This window comes from Neltuma alba, unplaced genomic scaffold, assembly GCF_004799145.2.
Source record: "Neltuma alba isolate B1F8T4 unplaced genomic scaffold, ASM479914v2 tig00010744_pilon, whole genome shotgun sequence".
Taxonomy (NCBI): domain Eukaryota; kingdom Viridiplantae; phylum Streptophyta; class Magnoliopsida; order Fabales; family Fabaceae; genus Neltuma; species Neltuma alba.
The window spans coordinates 1-20,214 of record NW_021635571.1 but is presented as its reverse complement, the minus strand read 5'-3'; the positions used below and the strand labels follow the sequence as shown (position 1 = coordinate 20,214).

The 20,214-nt window shown below is 31.2% G+C and overlaps 2 protein-coding genes across 2 annotated transcripts; both read right to left on the bottom strand.

Annotated features, from left to right (window-relative positions):
* Window positions 1–4,458: 4,458 nt before the first annotated feature.
* LOC114758707 (uncharacterized) lies at window positions 4,459–5,991 on the bottom strand. Its single transcript, XM_028947789.1, has one exon. The coding sequence runs from the start codon at window positions 5,933–5,935 to the stop codon at window positions 4,472–4,474; it is 1,464 nt and encodes a 487-aa protein (XP_028803622.1). The 5' UTR covers window positions 5,936–5,991; the 3' UTR covers window positions 4,459–4,471.
* Window positions 5,992–17,166: 11,175 nt separating this feature from the next.
* LOC114758709 (UDP-glucose 6-dehydrogenase 1-like) lies at window positions 17,167–19,686 on the bottom strand. Its single transcript, XM_028947797.1, is given in 3 exon segments — window positions 17,167–18,005; window positions 18,007–18,824; window positions 19,543–19,686. Coding segments are annotated over 2 exon segments (1,443 nt in total). The 5' UTR covers window positions 18,805–18,824; window positions 19,543–19,686; the 3' UTR covers window positions 17,167–17,360.
* Window positions 19,687–20,214: the final 528 nt, after the last annotated feature.

The window sequence follows — 20,214 nt, the reverse complement described above, 5'->3', positions numbered from 1 at the left end:
GAGGAGAGGTTGAACACGATATAAGATAAGAGAGCGTTTGGATCTCCATTTGGAGTGAAAAACACACTTAGTAAATTGCGCGAAGCACAGTGTAGGGTTATTTAGGGAGAAGTACTTTTTTGGTATAGCATTTATGCAAATGAACTTTTGATTCTACTGTGAAGTGATAGTGAAGCTATTTTATGTTGCTTTGAAGGTGTGTTTGGATTAGCAGTGGAATCAATAACTTTTTTTCAATCTGATTTTTACAGAAGTCAGATTGAGTAAAAATCAGATAGTATGATATGATTTATGTTTGGATTGGGTTTTGTAAAAAAGTTAATTTGAGAAGTTGAAACATGTTTGGATAATAAATGTAAAAGTAAGTTTGGATACAAAATAACTTAAAAGGACATAAATTTTATTAAATAGTACATATCTAATATTAGATATATATAATGTGACCATTTTAAAAGAAGTAATAAAAATAAAATTATTAAAAATAAAGAAATTTAATTTGTTATTAAAAAGAAATTATATATATAATGTGACCATTTTAAAAGAAGTATTGAAAATAAAAATATTAATAATTAAAATTTTTAATTTATTATTAGAAGAAAATTAAAAAAAATACTAAAATATTTAATTAAATATATATAAATTAGAAATCATACAAATGTATGTGTATATATGTAACGGTATTCCTCTAACACTCCTTCCACCGAAAAAAAATAGCATTAATTGAGCTTATTGCATAAGTTCATTCAAAGGCAGAAGTCAAATACATCTCAACATGGGCCCAAACATCATTTTTGAATCTGTCTCTTGCTTCTCCGGTTGGGATGCATGTTTGAGGGTTCAAACGTAATCTCAAACACGCCTTTAGAGAAAAAAGCTCATTCCTACGAGAAAATAATCCACAAGAGATACAAAGAAAAAATGAGATCCATCTTGCTCTATAAAAAAAGAAAAGATAAAATTTCTTTGAAAATACTCCAATAACTTGATATTTACAACAGTACTTTAAGAAGGAAAAAATAACTAATGAAATTTAATGATGAGAGTCGACTACAAACCCAATCGATAACTATAGTTAATTTTCAATTAATTTTTAAAAATTTCCAAAGAAACAATAAAACATATTCAATAGTCATGTATATAAAAACCACATTAAATATATCTAATTTTTTAGTGTTTATAATTTTTCTAATAATAAATAATTAACTCTTTATTTTTATACTTTTAATTTCTCATATATTCGTCAAATATAATATATATATATTTATATATGAATATAGGTACTTAATAAAATTAATGTCATTTCCTGTCACTTTATATCTAAATTTGAGTTTTCAAAAAAAATTTCATTATAACTTAAATTTTCTATTTTTTCATAATTTTTATTTTAATATTTCTCCCAAAATTATGCCATTATAACAAAATTTATATCATTTTCAGTTATTTTATATCTAAACTTGCTTTTTCATTAATCATCCAAACAAGTTTCAATATGTCAAAATAATTTTTTTTATAAAAATCAATCCAAATATAAATCATATTACATTAACTGAATTTTATCTTAACTTATATTTACAAAAATCACATAAAATAAAAGTCACTTTTCACGCCCACAATCCAAACATACCCGTGATTGGTTCCATTAAAAATGATCGGTTCATCTATTATTGCATACGAAAGTCTAAGGAATATGATTTCGGAAGAAGAATAATATTTCCTTCAAAAATATTTTCCCCCATTTCTTAATTTGAGAAGTTTTAAAAATATTTATTTATTGGTCAAATAGAAACAAGTAACTTGTCCAACTTATGTGAACACGAGATGACATACTCTCAGAAATTTTAGAGCATAACTTTGACAATTACTACTGCTTTCATGAGATAATTCTAATTATTGCAAACAAATTAAACAGTTTACTCTTCAATCAATTACCTTAATTTTAGCCACTTTTCTCTCTTCAAACCCATATTTGACCAGCAAACTTGGAATGAATTAAGTGATTGATATTGAGCCTCTAATATTAAAAATATTTTTTTAAGTTTTAATCCAACTTAAAGTACTTAGCCAACCGCAATCCTCTCAACAAGATTTTAACACAAATTTACAAAGATATCATTTCTATTAATTGGCTAAGATAACTAACTTGCTGATTCAAAGTAGCAATATACCCGTACAAATCTTTATATAAAAAATAGCTTTGACTATTTTTAACATGTCTAATAAAAAGTGTTGAATTACAAATATCTAATTTAGTTTATTTGTAGCCTCTACATTAACAGTCTCCTCGAGTTGATGACAATTATTGTTTTCATATATTTTATTTTCTTATTTTCAGATTTTAATTTGATCTGATTTATATAAATTTAAATTAATTATGCAGTTTAATTTAAGACCATCCATTTAATATTATTATAAAATATACAAATTTATATGAAATTGGTCGTCCTCAAAATTTAACGTCAGTGCTAAAGATACTAAGAAAGTGTTTGGATAGAAACCAAACTATGACTTTAAAAATGATTTTATGATATACGAAGTAAATATATAAAGGAGTTTATCTCAATTTGTGAAAAAATGCTTTTAGAAAATCCTTTTGGCAATAGCGAAACACCTCCTAAATTGAAATTATTCACTGGTCATTAACAATAGTACCAGTGGAGAAGAAACACAAATAAAAAACAGAAGAAAAGAGGGTAGTTTGTCGATAAAAAACAGAAGTAATATCATATAATTTAACAGTCCCTTATAATATTAAAATAATATTGTTATGGAAGAAGCAAAGGGTTAGCCGAGGAAAGGGGAGAAATGATTTTTTAAAAAATAAAAAATAAAAAGACGGATTTTCTTAAAATGAAATATTTGGTTATGAAGTATGAACAAGATAATTTGTAAGTTACAGAATAGAAGGAAAATTATTAGAACTTGGACAACTAAGTACAGTTATATTCTACAAAGGTGCTGTTAAGTTAAAGTAAAAAGGGCTATGATGATTGATGCAGATTAGTGTTTTCTTAGCAGAATTATTAGTACTACATTGCTACCTCAAGTGTTAGGCAACCTTACAAGTTTCATCCACCTCAATATTCAACATTCTGATCTGTGTTATAAATAAAGTTTGTTACCATTAATTATCCCAAAAGATCAAATCTTCAACATCAAGAATATTAGCGCAACCACTTACTTTCCCAGCAGCTTTTCAATCCCAATGACTCACATCAGCAATTACCAAAGAGCACTGAAAAAATTCCTTACTATATAAGTCTCTGAACCAAACCAATATCAGCAGCCTCCTCTTTTCTCATCGCAGACTTTTGAGGCTTCCTAGGCTGTGCACATGTCACGGATACAATATAGATTGACCTCAATCTGGAATCTAATGTTGGAAATAAAGTGGCATTCTCTTACTGTTCCTAAATTGGACCAAACAACATCTGTTTAACCACTATGTTCAACCTCTATTCTCAAGTTGGATGTAAGTCACAAGTAATTGAGAGTGTGTTTGGAAAAGGGTTTAGAAGGTCAAATGCATGCTTATCAAACCGTAATACTCTGATTCTTGATTTTTTTTATTTTTATTTTTTTTTGCATCTCGTGGATGATATTGAAGTTGACATTGGGTTACTCAAATTGTTTTAACTTTTTCTACATATTTCAACTATTGATATTGTCTCATATAAGAAGAATTTGTTTAATAAGATACTCGTCCATTTTGATTTGAGTGCCGCCTTGAAAAGGGATATCAATTAGCTGCTTCAATCTTTTTCCAACTGGGATTTTATCAATTGGCCATTCTCTAGAGTATTCTATTGTTTCCTGAAGTACTTTAAAAGTAACACTCTTTTCTATTTAATCTTATCGATTTATTCGACTCTGGACTCTTCACTGGGTTTTATCAAGATAGAATGTTGGCTCATCCTCAAAACATATTAAGATTTACTTCAACCAATGAAGTGCCTTATAAAAGCATGTGGGGTTCCCTTTTTCTTTTGAGAATTAAGGACAAGTAGGCATCAAGTTTGAGTGGGGTTTAAAGGGGAAGGCTTTATGGGAAATATACAAGTTAAAAATAATGGAAGCAAAAACTGAGCAAAAGAGAATAGTTGTTTCTATAGTTATGCCTCTCAGAAAGTTCCCCACCAGTGAGATCTGAAACCTTTGATCCAACATACATAGAGTATTATTTAAGCACTTTTGGGAAAGAAAAAGAAAAAAAGCATGCATCCACAAGTAGAAAGGAAAAATGAAGAGACAAAAATTCTTTATGGAGATAGATCATAGATTCAGTGAATGTTAAACTCAACATTTGCAGCAAAAGGAAATGAAAAACAAAACCAGCAGATACCGAAAGGTGAAAAAGATTTACCCATTAATCTTTCTGAACATTTCCAATTACTTTCATCATTGGACAATGACAAAAGATTCTCAGAATTCAGTCCAGACACTATTAGGTACTCGAAAATGATGAAAAATTACCCTATTCGTCAGGAGGAGCAGGTAGATTAAGATCAATCAGGCAAGGAACAACAGCAGGAGCAGGAGAAGGAGAAGGAGAACCAGAAGGAGACAAAGATTCTTGTCGGACTATTAATCCACTGTTGTTGTTTTCTTCAAATCCACCTACGAAATGGGACCTTTTGTGACCTCCCAAGGCCTGGCCTGACCTAAAAGTTCTGTTGCAGATTGGGCACTCATGCTCCTTTGTTTTCTTTGACTTCTTCATCACTTTCTTCTTGGCCTTGTTACTGCTCTTAGGCTTCTGATAAGAACAAGGAAAAGAATCAGAATCAGTACTGTCTGTGCTTTTCTCAGCACTAGCATATGATGATTCTGAGTCATATGAGTCTTTGTTGTAGACTTCATGATTAGGAAAACTAGTTTTCTTCTTCTTCTTGTAGGAAACTTGATCATCCAAATTGTTACCAGGATACTCTTGTTTGGCACTGTTAAATGAATAATCGAATTTGTCTGAATTTCCCAACACTAGTTTTTTGGACTCATCGTTTCTGCTCCTGTAGCATCTGTTGTTGATCATCATCTTCCTCGGTTCATCAAAGACATCATCATAATCCTTAAATCCATACCCATCTTCCACTTTTGGTCGATTAAAAACATCATTCCTGAAAACCCCATGAATCGAAACATTTGAATCTTCCTTTTTTGAACCATATCTGGAATACCCAGAATCTGAAAACTTCAGCTTCATCTTGTCCTTTCCCACCTTCACAATCTCAGAAGCATTATAAACAGAGTTCTTAACCTTATTCTGAGCATCATCTACACCAATTCTGGCATCAACAGAGTGTGATTTGGCTTTGCCCGCTAAAATTGCAGAATAGTTATCAGAATTAGACTCTTTGTCCAAATCAAAACGACCTTTGTGGCTATAAAAACCCTTGGACAACAATATCAAGCAAGTAGCCACCTCTTCTACTCCTTCTTCTTCTTGTTCAACCCCCGACGCAGAAGAAGTTGGGTTATTATTGTTAAGGGTCATGAACCTTGTTCTCTTCAAATCATCTGGATCAGAAGTTTCAGCATCAGATTGAGCTTCATCCATCGTTGCAAATTTCTGCTTCTCTACTTTTTCAGTGTGACACGCCATGTGACCACATAGAGCTTTCAAAGAAGAAAATCCTTTCCCACATTCTCTGCAGAACTTCTCCTTATGATGTAAAGTGAAGAAGGGATGATTATGAACAAACCTCTTCGTTTTTCTGGGATTCTCTCTGAGGCCATAATCTGATGAGCTTAAATCTCTCTTCCTCCTCTTCTTTCTCTCAGCATCATCAACATCATTGCTTTCGAGCTTTCTAGAATCAGCAATGGCCTTATTGCTTGAATGTTGATTCATATGGGTTCTAATGTGACCACCCAGAGACTTCCCACTGGGGAATCTCTTGTTGCAGAACTTGCACACGAACTTCCTCGTCTCCTCCATTGATTGATTGACTTGAAGAATCTAATTCAGAATATATATATATATATATGCACACACACCCAGAAAACAAGAAATAACAAGATCAGAAAACTATTGCAGTATTACCCATCTCAAAACAGCGAGGACAACATATTTTATAACCATATTTCTCACTGGGGACAAAAATCAAATGGTTGCTGTACGAAGCAATGGACAAAACTCAGAATCCAGATCGAGCTCATAAGAGACAGATCACGAAGTTTCTTGCTTTTGAACCACTGATCATCGGGAAGAAGAGAATCACCTTAGTGTTCAGATGTGACAGTTCTACAAGTACAAGATCCGACCCACAAAAAGAGGACAGGCCGCTAAGATTTCGTCTTTTTTTTAATATATATATATATATATATATATATATTCAACTCCAGGAAAGTATACAGAGAGCTGAGAAATTTGGTGGGTATGGGATGAAAAGATCAGATTTTGAAGAGAAGGATGGGTAGTAGCAGTGAAGAAAAATCAAAGGAGCTAAAGCAGAAGCCATAATTCCTTTCTCTGTTTTGATTTTATTATCTCTCTAAGTTTGCTGTGAGTTGGAGTTGGAGGAGAATTCCATGCATGGAGGGGAAGGAAAGGATTCAGAAAAGGGCAAACAAGGATTGGTCACACGTGTACTTCCTTGAGAATCCTTCGCTGTTTATTTAGATTAGAATGATTTGTTGTTTGTTGAGATCTCAAGGCAATCCAATCACATACGAGAAGGAAAAAATAATTTACAAAAATCTAAAAACATAATTACATTATTTTATTTAATTGAGCACATGAAGCTTTTTTTAGTCACTGTGAAGCACTAAACACTTCTCCTAACGTGGATTCAAATATGTATTTTTGTTGGCAAAATTTCTAGACTAGCAATAGTTTCTAACACATGAATGCAAATGGATAGACGAAATTGAATCTACATGTGAAATTCTTATGTCAAATTAGGCAAAGACACAAACATGTGGTGTAGACCAGAATTTTCTAAAGTGCCTTAAATTTGGAGGCTTTAAAGGTGTATGATCAATGAAACAAGTGAAAGGTCAGTGGTTCCGAACATTATTGTTTGGAGCTGCTCTCCATTGCTTGCCCCTTATTGAAAATGATGTTTCTTCATTCACGCATTGTGATTTTTGTAAACACTCACCCTCCTAACTCTATGTTGTAACATCACCATGTTGTTTTTTTTAAAAAAAAATAAATAAATAAATAAACTTTTTAGTGCCTCTCCTATTTAGGAGTTGGAAAAAAAAAAATGGTGGGACCAATTTTTTAGTGTGGCTCGTGTAACCTCTCTATCTTTTTTTCTTTTTTAATGGCATGAAAACCTAACTTCATTTGGCATATCAGATTAGTGAACTAGTTTTCTAATAAGTTTGGTTAAGTGTTTTGAACCGATTGATGGGGTTATATTTTATATATTTTTTATTATTGAGTTTAAAATAATATCTTTTTGAATTTTTTAAAAAATAAAATAAAATAACAGTCCATCATATTTGTGTTTTATTAACTATTTTTTTTAATTGTGTGTGATTTATATATGAATATTCTATTTACTTGTGAATTAATGCCTTTTTATTTAAATGTTACACTTCTGTGTATTCTTATCTATTTTAATTAAATTTTATTATTTTAAATTATTGATCTATTCTTAGATTGACCTCTATTTGAACTGCTAATCTTTGAACTATTATCTCAACTTGCTTTACTAATTATTCTAGTTTTTAATTCTCTTTTTCTCGTGATATTATCCTAAATTTATAACAAGGAGCTAATGCATGTTTGGATCAATGTTGCTTAAAATGAAGTTTGATGGAAATTAATTTTGCAAATATGATTTTAAGCAAAATTAATCATGTGGTAAGTTAATCCAAACAGACTAGTTCCACTCATGTTATTTATTTATGATTTAGAAATTAAAAGTTTTCTAATTCAAAATGTAAGTTATTTTAGGGTTGTGTTAAGCGTGTTGAATTTTTTTTCCATTGGAAGATTCCAGGTATAAGCAAGAAAAAATTCTTTCAAAAGACATTTAAAAACATGAATTCTTATTTAAGTTATTAAATTTGTCAAATTTTTAAGTAGGTCGCATAGCTTAAAGAAGTATTTTAAAGTTTTATGAAAAGACTCCAATGCCTCCTTCATTAGTAACTAAAATAGAAGAATTATAAATTAACATGTTTCATTTCATAGTTAACACGTTTTAATTCTAAATTAATAATTTTCTATCTCCATGATAGATGCTTGCATAAATTTTTGAATAAAGCTTTATCATAATACAATCTTAAAAATAAATAAGTTTAACTACGTAATTGACAAGTTTCAGTTATAAACTAACAGCTTTATATCTGCAAAACATAATTCTAATATGTCTTTGAATGAAACTTGATTATAATACAACCTCGACAATTAACATGTTCTATTTCACAATTAACATGTTTCAATTCTAAATTCATAATTTTTTGTCTCCATAACACATTTGTAATAGTCTTTGAATAAAATTTAATCACCATCTAATCTTGAAAATTAACATGTTCCATTTTACAATTTGAATTCTAAATTAAAATTTTTTGTTTCAATAAAAAATTTATAATAAGTTTTTTAAAAATTTTATCACAATACAACCTTAAAAATTAACACGTTTCATTTCATAGTTAATATATTTTAATTTTAAATTAAAAATTTTCTGTCAGGATCAAACTATTAGGATTAAGGGAGAAAGATCTAATATAAAAACTAATTCATCCTTATCTCATTGATTGATTATTCGACTTTGTAATAGTAGATACCAAGCTTCTCTCATTTAGAAATCTTACGCAATGCCAAAATGATTAAAAAAAATTCATCATCTTTCTAGGTTTTTAACGAAAGAGGTATTAAGATCATTTTATAAAATTTAAAATCTTTCTGAGTCATGTGACCTAGTTAGAAATTTGACAAATTTAATAATCCAAATAAAAATTTAAATTATTTAAGTATCTTTTTAAGGGATTTTTCCTATTAGCAAATGAATTTAAATTTTGTCATTTATTTAAAAAAAAGTTTCCGACAAATATCATCAAATAACTTTATTTCATATTGGATCAGAAACGTTTGGGCTCACATCTAAGGCCATACCATTTGCATTGAAGTTCTTGAAGTCAATGACCTTCTCTTTTTAAATCTAGAGGCATACTGTTACCCGAAAAAAAAATCTAGAGGCATGCCTTGAATTTGATGAGCCCTCAAACTTAACTTATTTAATTTTATTTTTGCATAAAAACATAGGTTCCGAAATTGTGCTTCTGATATTGCTCTAACTCCTAGGAAGGGCAATGAGGCAGCAAATTGGGTTGCTGTAAATTGTAGAAAGGAGGTGTGCCCGATTGGGTGGATTTTTAATCCAACACCTTCCTTGGCTCGGATCTTGGTCACTGATGCAATGTTGAGAAGAAGTTCTGCTAAGCCGACTGATTTTGCTGATGCACAAAGTTTTGATAGAAGTGGTATTGGCTGATTGGGCTTTCTATTGATCGCCTTTATGTTTGTTTGTTTTGGTTTTCTTTTCTTTTGTGAGTTTTTGTGTGGTAGGTTTTTCTGTTAGTCATTTTGAGTGTTTTTCTTTTTCGGCCTTTTTGGCTATTAGTGGTTGTATTTCTTTTTTTAAGTATCAATAATATGGACTTTGTTTTGGCCAAAAAAAAAAAAAAAGAAATTGTGCTTCTTGATATTTTGATTCTTACAATACAGCCTAATCTTTTTGTAATTTGAGGTTGCCTCTATAGTAGGGAGTGGAATAAAAATGCAACTTTGCAGCCTGACATTTGTTTTAAATGTATTAATAAATGTTTGACTAAACTATTAGGTTTTTTAATTTATATAAAGTTTTAATTTAATTTTTTAACTTTAAAAAACACACATACATTTAGTCATTCTCTTTTAACTTTAAAAAATATACATTTAGTCCTCCAGTCCTAAAATAATTAACTTAAATGATGATTTTATGTAGTAATCATGATTTTTTTAAATTACAATTAATATGTTGACATTTGGTAATGTTTTATCAACATTTAAAATCCCAAAGTCATCATTTTTTATTAACAATTTTAGAGTTAAAGACTAATATTAAAGTTAAGAGACCAAATTGAAAACTCTCTGTAAAATTAAAGGACTAACAGTAGATTGTAACCTAAATATTTCTAAAATGATATTATGTTTTATACTATTTAAAAGATAAAGTATATATTTAGTCTTTTAGCTTTATGTAAGGTTTCAATTTAGTACCTTAATCTTAAAAAGTATACTTTAGTCCTGTAACCCTAAAATTGTTAGTCTTAAATGATAATTTTTTGTAACAATCATGATTATTTTGAAAATTAAACTTAATATGTTAGCATTTAGTAATATTTTATCAATATTGAAGAGCTCAATATCATCATTTTTTTATTAATAGTCGTAGGATTAGAGGACTAAAAGTTTACTTTCTAAAGTTAAGAGATCAAAATAAAACATTGTGTAATGATAAATGACTAAAAGTATACTTTAGTCCTATTTAAATTAAATTAATATTTTCATTTAGGAATTAGTGCATGGAAGCTAATGTTATATACTTTACAGACCCAAAATTGATTAAAAAACATTTGTGAAATAGGATTTTAAAAAATGACATTAAAACATATCAACATTTCTTTAAGTACTTGTACAAATAATAAGTTCAAATACTTAAAAAATATTATAATATTTTTATATCATTTCAATTCTGAAATATATTTTTAATCAACTTTTGGTCTGGAAAAGTATTTAATGCTAGCTCCAATTTACCAATTCCATATTAAAATATTGATTTAAAAAGTAACGACAGAGAACATTTTAATGACTAAAGTTAACAATAAATGTGATTAAAAATCAAAAGAAAAATCTAATTGATTATCCATCGCATTTACCAATTAACACTAGATCGACTGAGTAACTAACTGATTTGATATTATCCAAATTTAGCTATTATTTTGGACCAAACATACGATCAGTTCACCCATCAAACAAGCTAGTTCAATTTCATGTTAAAAAAAGATATTTTATACCAACAATTTAAAGTAAACATATATATATTTATATATATATATATATATAGAGAGAGAGAGAGAGAGCTCTCGGTTGAAAATATAACAAGTTTATACTTTCATTGAATACACCTATCATGTTTATTAAAAGGGGAAAAAAAAAAACACACACACACACACTTGTTATATTTTATTTGGAGAATTTGACCCCAAAAGATATAAAGAATTGTACATCAGATTATCAGTTACATGTTCAGTTTAATTAAATTAAAGAATTAATTTTAAAAAAATAAATCAAACCAATTGATCATGCAATTCTATCCACAACTCACATTACCATCTTAATTACCATGGGAATAATCTTTTTATGGGTAAATGGTAAATCATTTTAGATATTATATTTAAATCATTTTCAAAAGTACAGTCTTACGGTAAATAGAAATTTGAAGACTGTAAAAGTTAAAAAAAATAATATCAGAATATCAATTATTTCCAAATGAGAAAAATAATAATTGAGGCTTTGCTAGGCACAAGAAATATTCTGTCAATTGCAGAGTCTAATTTTTCCCAGATTATAGAGAAAAAAATAGTATATCTTAAATAATTAGAACTTTTATCGTTTACGCCAATATGGATAGGTGAGTTGGTATAATTAATTTTCAGAAAATTAGAGTGAAGGACCTAGAGAAAATAAAATTGATCATGAAGGGTTATAAATATTATAATTATGTAAAAGGACCAAAGATCAAAACACGAAAATAAAAATACTGAATCACCCCTCACTGAACCTCCTACATTTCCTCCTACTTTGAAATTAAAAAAAACTAAAATTAAAATGAAATTGGTTTTTATAATCAAAATCAAAATTAATTTTAATTACATGGTATTTTTTTAAGCATTCTGTCTATCAAACCGAATTGGATATGGAGTCTTTATGAAGCATCAATTCTAATTTTTTTTATGCATTCACTTATAATATTTATATCTTTTGAATAGTATAACTGAAATTTAGGTTCATTTTAATTTTAATTCCTTAAATTTTATACCAGTAATTTTAGTTTCTGAAATTTAGTTTGTCTTAAAATATTAGTTCTTAGAGGTGCAATAGTATTAAAATTTGCTAAAGTGTCATAAACGGTGTTAAAATGATGATGTGAACCCATCAGATTGGTGTCTCGTTAATTAATGTGTTTTTAACTCCTCTTCTATTATAACATAAAGCGATGAAAATACCTTTTGAGACCAAAGGAGTATGTGGTTAAGTTGATCGGGAAACAAAATACGGTGTTCTCTACATATTGATAAAGATATACACACACAATATAGAGATATATATATATATCTCTCAAATCTTCGGCCATATGTGTGCGTATACATATAAAGGGACATCGATTAAATGCAGCATATAACATTTTATATGGTAGCAACTGACTTGAGGAAATTACCAACATTATTTCGCTGCATCAAATATTAGTAGGGTTATATTTTGCACCCAATAACTTGCATTACTCCATGTTGATTGTAGAATAAATAATATATTATGTTAATTTTTATTTTAAAAAATAGGTGGCATAATTTACTTGTTCCACTTTGATGATATATGCCTCGTTTGGATCCATGATACAAACAACTCCAAGTAGTTTATCGGTGCCTATAAGCGCGTTAGGGCTGTTACTGCTCTAGTTGAATCACTTTTTGGCTAATCTGATTGAACGTTAATTTTTTAAACACGATTGTAAAAACAATTATAGATAAAGATGTGGTAAAAAATTATACTTTGTGTGATATATATAGATATATATGTGTGTGTGTGTATATATTGAGAATTTGGGACTACATGGCAAGCCTTGCATTAGAACCACTTTGGAGTAGTTTCAAAATCGTGATTTGATTGGGTAGAAGTAACACTAACACGAGATAAAATTGAGAAAATTTTTTCCAAAAAAAGTCATAAAAATGTGAGAATTTATCGTTAATTGGGACCATATATGCACAAGTGTTATGATATGTTTGGAACTATATATATGTTGGAATGATTTCAAAAAATGACATTTGGACAAAGTAACAATTTTGTTGCTTTTATCAAATCCAACAAGTTCCCTGCATTTTGGTTTGAAACGTGATTAAAACTTCTTCATCATAGTGATGGAGACGTGGCTTGGGGACCGTATGAAGTAACAATGAGCACAAACAATGGTGTCTTTTTTTCTTGCTTTTTTTTTTGGTAGGCCCTTACTCTTCTTTAGAACGTGACATGGACTGGGCAGTATGTACAAAAATTTATGGGTTTGGTTGATAAAAAAGTCTAGCCTTTTTTTTTTAAAATTAAATGTTAAATCTAATATCACCATTATTCTTTTTAAAAAAACAACTCCACCTACTCAAATAAATAAGAAAGTCACATCTATAAGTGCTTGATATTTATGAATTTTTAGGTAGTATGTGTAAAATAGGCTACATTTGTATGCAAATGGACTATTTGACGAGTTAAAGTTGATTATTATTGAGAAATAACATTGGGTTCTTTTCATGATTTTGATTTTTTTTGGGGGGGCCAAATCGTTGGATAATCCGTTTATTAGATTTGCATATCCTTTTTATTGACCTGTTGTCAGCATATGGAGTTTCACAAGTTCTATGGTCTAAGCTATAAAACTTCTAAAAAATTTTTTTAAAAAATTGAGTTCATATTTCAATTTAAAGGATTCAAGAACAAATGAAAATTCAACTTGCTATTGAAATTTCCTAAAATATGATATTTGGAGTTCAAGGGGTAAGCTTTACAAGATTAGTTGTTTTTTTAAGTTATATTATAAAGCGTGTATAAAAAGCTATTGTGAGCTAAAGCTATGTTATAAGCTTAAAATGATGGGAAACAATGAATATAATTATGATTCTTTTTTTTTTAAAAAAAAAGAAAAATATAGAAACCTTATTACTAGTGTAATGGGCAACGTATCATATCACTACAATAAGCATTTTATTGGAGAAATGTTACTTATGAAACTGTGATTGCTTAGTATCACCATGATTATTATTAGGGAATGAAGCCAGCATCCCTAGCAAAGGTGAAAGACCTTAGAGCTAAACCATATGCCAAAATGTATACGGTAAAGGTTTTTGAGTGGTTACCACTAAAGGAACTCTTAATGGATCCCTTTCTTTTGCTAAATTTAAGCTTGTGGAATTGAGATATCAATTGCTGTTGGGAGAATAAATTCACATGTGAAAATAATGGATTTAATTATTTTATAGATAGTGGAAGAATAGGATATGAAGCAACATGTAAAATAGAGAAGTTTTCAGCCCAACCTACTCGGTCTATGACTTGTGGCCAGTGAATTTTTCTAATTCAGTAGTTCGATCTATGCTATGATTTATTATTCACGGACGTTGATAAAATCCTTCCATTTAGTAGCACTTTAGGATGATATAGCCTTCAACTTAAAGGCGAGGTTCAAATGAGAAAAGGCTTATAATTCACAGATTGGCTTACATTCTACAATAACCACCATCCTACAATGAAATGCATCCATTGTGAATTTCAGTTCAAGAACTCATGACTACTCTACCACACCTACAATCCACCCTTCCTTTCAATAGCCACTGTTACCCTTCCTTAGATATACTATCATTTGGAAGAAGTGTCCTGGCCTCCAAATTCTAGGCTTTCAAGGGGGAAGGAATGAAGTGACTCGACAGGAACACAAAGAAGTCATTAAATATAAATGTCATGTTTTACTAAAAATATATACATATACACTTGTTATATTTTAATTGGACAACTTGGCCAAAAAAGAAAATAAAAGAATTGTGTATAACTTCAACTTAAACAAATAAACTAATATATATATATATATATATATATATAACCATTCATTCTTTTACAAGTGGTATGCTTGTTTTTTCCTTTCTTCTTCTCTTTTTTTTTGGGTCAATGTGATCTTTGTAGATAGTACTCCTCTTATCCTATTTATATAGCAGAGAAATAAATAAATAAATTTGTTCTATTTATAGGATAGAGAGAGAAATTTTTCATATAAATATATACTTTGACCCTTATTTTATTATTATATTGATTTTGTTTTCATGGAATATAGTATGTATTAAATAAAAATAAATTAGAAAGTTGTTAAATTTTAAATGTGAGTTAACGAAATTTAAGGTTTTTCTTAGTCTGTGTGAAACATGATAGAAGTAACTTATAAATAGAATCAGAAGAGTAAATAGAAAGTTGAAAGCGAAAGAAAATGAGGAAATTAGTTTTTTAGTGAGAACATAATATATATATATATATATATATATATATAAATAGGATCAATTGAGAGAATGATAAGAGGACAGCCTTTATTTAAATTTAGGTAAGCCATATCCAGTTTGAGTAAAAGGCTATGATTTGTAGTTCTCTAATATGTTTAGGCAAGCACATTTTTGAGACACAAGCTAATGCAAGCAGCTAATTAGCCAATTGGGTATGAAATTAAAGGGCTGGGGTCTAAAACTAGTACTAAAAATAATCAGTTTATCATATTAGAATTTACTATAAAAAAAAGCACAGACACTTCAAAAAAATTTAAAAAGAAATATTTGGTGTCATTAAGTTATAAGGTTCCGACTCAAAAGTAGCACATTACAAATTCAATAAGGTTAAGCCGACACTTGGTTCCTGGATTCCAATGTGTTTGGTTACAATGATGCTTATTCCCAAGAAGATATGATTCCTACAAATGTGGGAATTTCCATTCATAAAAAAAATACTATCAGAGGTGTCCTGATTCCCACTTTAGAATGATGATACATTTATATCATACCTCGAGTTTTTGGTCTAATCTTATTAACTATATTTCTTTGAGTTACTCGAAAATCACAAACAATGGAATATTATTTTTCTGAGAATTTTATCACAATCGAGGTGAGAGCTTTATTTTATGTCTATCTCACTTCAATTAGAAAATTAATTAGGAGTTTTAATAAATTCAGATTTTAAAAGGAGACAAAATCACAAAACTGTAACACAAAGTATTTTACATTATTGCGTGCTTAAGACTCGAATTAGAGACCTCTAATTAGTACAGTCTCCTAAATCAAACAGTGGCAGGCTAAATTGCATTGGTGGGTTCCAAAAAAAGGGGGGGTGGTTAATAGAAGTTTGCGTCTAAAGAGAAATTTTATGCAAAGCAAACAAGTCTCTGGAGAGACAAAACAAGACAAGATAAACCAATAAAAACAGACCCCATAAAAAAGGAAAGAAAATGAAAAGTTGATGTTAATTCTTTTTTTTTTTTTTTGGGTCAGAAGTTGATGTTAATTCGTTTCGTCGTCGTTTGAACGGAATAGAAAATCAAATGGTTTATTTAATTGAAATTTTTTAACATTATAAGGCAGTGAGAGTTTTCAATTAATTTAATTCAGTGACAATTGAAAAAGGAAAAAAAAAAAAAAAACTCCACGTTTGTTTGTTTGTACCAGCCAAGTCAAACTTCAGATGTGAATGTCTGGCCTTGATAAACAAATCAATAGTTTAAGGTTGTGAGGGAGAAAGATTAAGGGATAATTACCAAAAAAATCCTAAGAAAAATTTTAATTATAAAAAAATCCCAATAACAAATGACCAGTCTAAATCTAACGTCATTCCCAATTTTGAATCTTGTCATTACTTATTCTATGAACTTTAAGTAATTAAATCTTTTTTCTTGGGACTAAATTGTAATTCTCTCAAAAATTAGTAATTTGAGGCTGAAAGTAGCATGGGATTCTAAACCAACAAAGGAATTTAAAAAATTAAGGTTAACTCCCACGTGTTACCATACAATATAATAATCATATGTACCCTGCAGAAGCATGTAAACCCATAGAGATTTTATATTTTGTCTGCAAAACAACTAAAATCCAAAACAGTACGTGATCACAGGAGTGAGGAGTCCAATATGACAATCCTTCAACACACACACACACACACACACACCGGTCTCTTCAGGATTCTTTTTCATTTCTTCGGGTGGAGAAAACAGGAAGGGAGAAGGAAAGGGAAAGAGAACTTTTGGACGTCAAGAGACTCTGCAGATGAAGAAAAATGAAAGAAATGATATTTCATTATTAAATTGTATAGAGCTACACTAATCTTATTACATTAAAACAGGTCAACAAATAAGGATATGTAATGTTTAGTTTAGCTAAAGCTAGAAACATATATTTAGGAGCTACCATGTGCCATAAAAGGCTGATCAAAATATATATGAAGAAAACAGACATTGTCATAACATATAAAGGAACATTGCTCTAAAAATATCCCACCCACCAGGTCTCTCAATCCTCTGGATGCAAGGCCAATAGTCTCAGACAGTTGTGAAAATTTTCATGTCGCTTCTTTAAGCCACAGCAGGCATGTCCTTCAGCCATGGATCCAGAGGCTTCCCGATGGAATAAACAATAAACCCAATCTTCCTCAGCTTCTGAACATCTGCAATGTTTCTTCCATCAAACACAAATGCAGGCTTCCTCATGTTGTCATAGATTCTCTGGTAATCCAGATTCCTGAATTCATCCCACTCTGTTAGGATGCAGATTCCATGTGCATCTCTTGTTGCCTCGTACGCGTCCCAAACAACAGACACTTCCTTAACTGATGTTGGACTCATAGGTTGAAGATGGGGCGGGTGGTCCCAGTCGAACTTCTTCATTGAAAGGTCCCTGAAGATCTGATCCTCGGAAACCTGGGGATCGTAGATGCTCAGCTTGCCCTTGTCACCTAGCAGCCCCTTGCAAACATCAATGGCTGGGGTCTCCCTGGTATCGCCGGTGTCTTTCTTGAAGGCAAAACCCAGAATGGCAATTTTCTTACCAGAGACTGTGTTGAACATGGAGGAAACCACCCGGTTCACAAATCGAGTTTTCTGGTAGTCATTTACCTTGACGACCTGTTTCCAGTAATTTGCTACCTCAGGAAGGCCATTGCACTCACAGATGTAAATCAAGTTCAGGATATCCTTCTGGAAACAGGATCCACCAAAACCACACACTCGCGTTCAAGAATTTTGGTCCAATTCTGGAGTCTGTGCCAACCGAGTGTGATACCTGGGAGATGTCAGCACCAGTGGCCTCACAAAGTGCTGACATGGCATTCACAGAAGAAATCCTCTGTGCCAGAAAAGCATTGGCAGCAAGCTTTGAAAGTTCTGCAGACCATAGATTGGTGCAAAGGATTCTATCCACAGGAACCCAGTGAGCATAAACATCTTTCAGAGCCCGAATGGCCTTCTGACCTAATGGTGTTTCCCTACCTCCGATGAGAACTCGATCGGGTTGAAACAGATCCTTGATTGCAGTACCCTCAGCAAGAAATTCTGGGTTTGACAGAATTGAGAAGTTGATTCCTTTCCTGTTGTGGGTAAGAATCTTCTCAATTGCCTCAGCTGTTTTCACAGGGACAGTTGATTTCTCAACCACAATTTTGTCAGATGTTGAAACATCGGCAATCATCCGGGCCGCGCTCTCCCAATAGGTTAGATCCGCAGCTTTGCCAGCTCCAAGGCCCTGAGTTTTTGTTGGGGTGTTAACCGAGACAAAGACAATATCAGCCTCAGCAACATGTTTCTCCACGTCCGTGCTAAAGAAGAGGTTCTTCCCTCTACACTGCTTCACCACATCCTCGAGTCCCGGCTCATAGATGGGAAGTTGGTCGCTGTTCCAGGCATTGATCCTTGGCACAGAGATATCCACCACAGCTACTTCAATCTCTGGACACTTCAGGGCAATCACAGCCATGGTAGGCCCACCAACATATCCAGCTCCAATACAACAAATCTTCACCATTTTTGCTAGCTCTCAGCAACCTTTAAGGCACAAGAATTTCAACTTAACAGCATATATATAAACACAAGGTAGCTAATTACATTAAGGGGGGGGGGGAAAGTTTAACAATTGGAACTCCAAGTTGGAATAAATTCTCAGACGAGATTTACTACAAATAGGAGAACAACTGAGAAATTCATTCAAAAAGATTTATGGTGCAGAAACAATATTGCAGAAAAAGAGGAGTTTATAGAGGGATTAACAAATGCATACACTCAATAGTATACATACAGAGAACGAGATCTATAGCTTTCATAACATGAAGCGGTGGGAAATGAGATTTAGATCCAGGTGTTCGCACAGAAGAAGACGAAAATGCTCAAATGGAATTCATTTATTCCACTGTTTAGCTCTTGTAGTGTTTCTACGCGTACATGCACATAAATAAATCAAACAAAAGACAAATTGCAGATTCTAATCGTCCACGACAATCTTAGCTAGCAGATCTACGACAATTTACCTCACAACAGCCAACAGATCTCCTCGCAAAGGAACAATTTCAAACACACGCAAAGCAATAGAGCCATTTCAGACCCGAACAAGAAAAACAAAAATACCCGAATGAAAGAGAAGAGGAATGAACCAATCCAGGCTAAACCCAGATAAGCAAAACGAGAAATCCCGAGGCCCCAAAAACTAAATCTTGTTGAAACCGACGAAATGAAGTAATTTGAACAAACCCACAAACAGATCAATTACCTTCTGCTTACTAAACCCTTGATTCTTGTTTCTCCCTTGAGATCGTGAAATGGAGGAACAACACAGAGAGATATATAGAGAGAGATCGATCTGATCCAGAAGAAGATGAAAACAATCTCACAGCTTCTTCTGCGAATGAGAAGAATGAGAAAAAAGAAGACCGGGTTGTGTATATATATAGATGTAGATATATAGACGATTCAGGCACCAACCCAGTCACCAAGATAATACCCACTCTGGTTTCCGTGAAGAAAGCATTATTACTACAACTGTGCACAACACGTTTTTGGTTCTTTGTCATTTACAACCCACCTCTGATTATTCATCCCTAATTAATTGATTAATTTTCTTTAATGGTACTAATATTTTTTAGAAACCTGTTACTAATAATAAAAATTTGTCAGCTTCGATCGAGTTAGTTAGATGGTGGATCCAATGACATCATGTTGCTATTAATTAGAAATTCATAATTAATTTTATTTTTGGGGTTTATCAGCGTGGTACTATGATCAGGGCATACGGATTAATTGATCGTACTTTTTTGAATAAAAATGAAAACTTTTTTGAGGAGATTTTTTTTGAAACAGGAACAGAAAAACCATCTTCCACCGACATGAATGTCAGAAACGGTCCAACAGCTGCAAACTGGCAACATTTTTTTTCAAAAAAAGG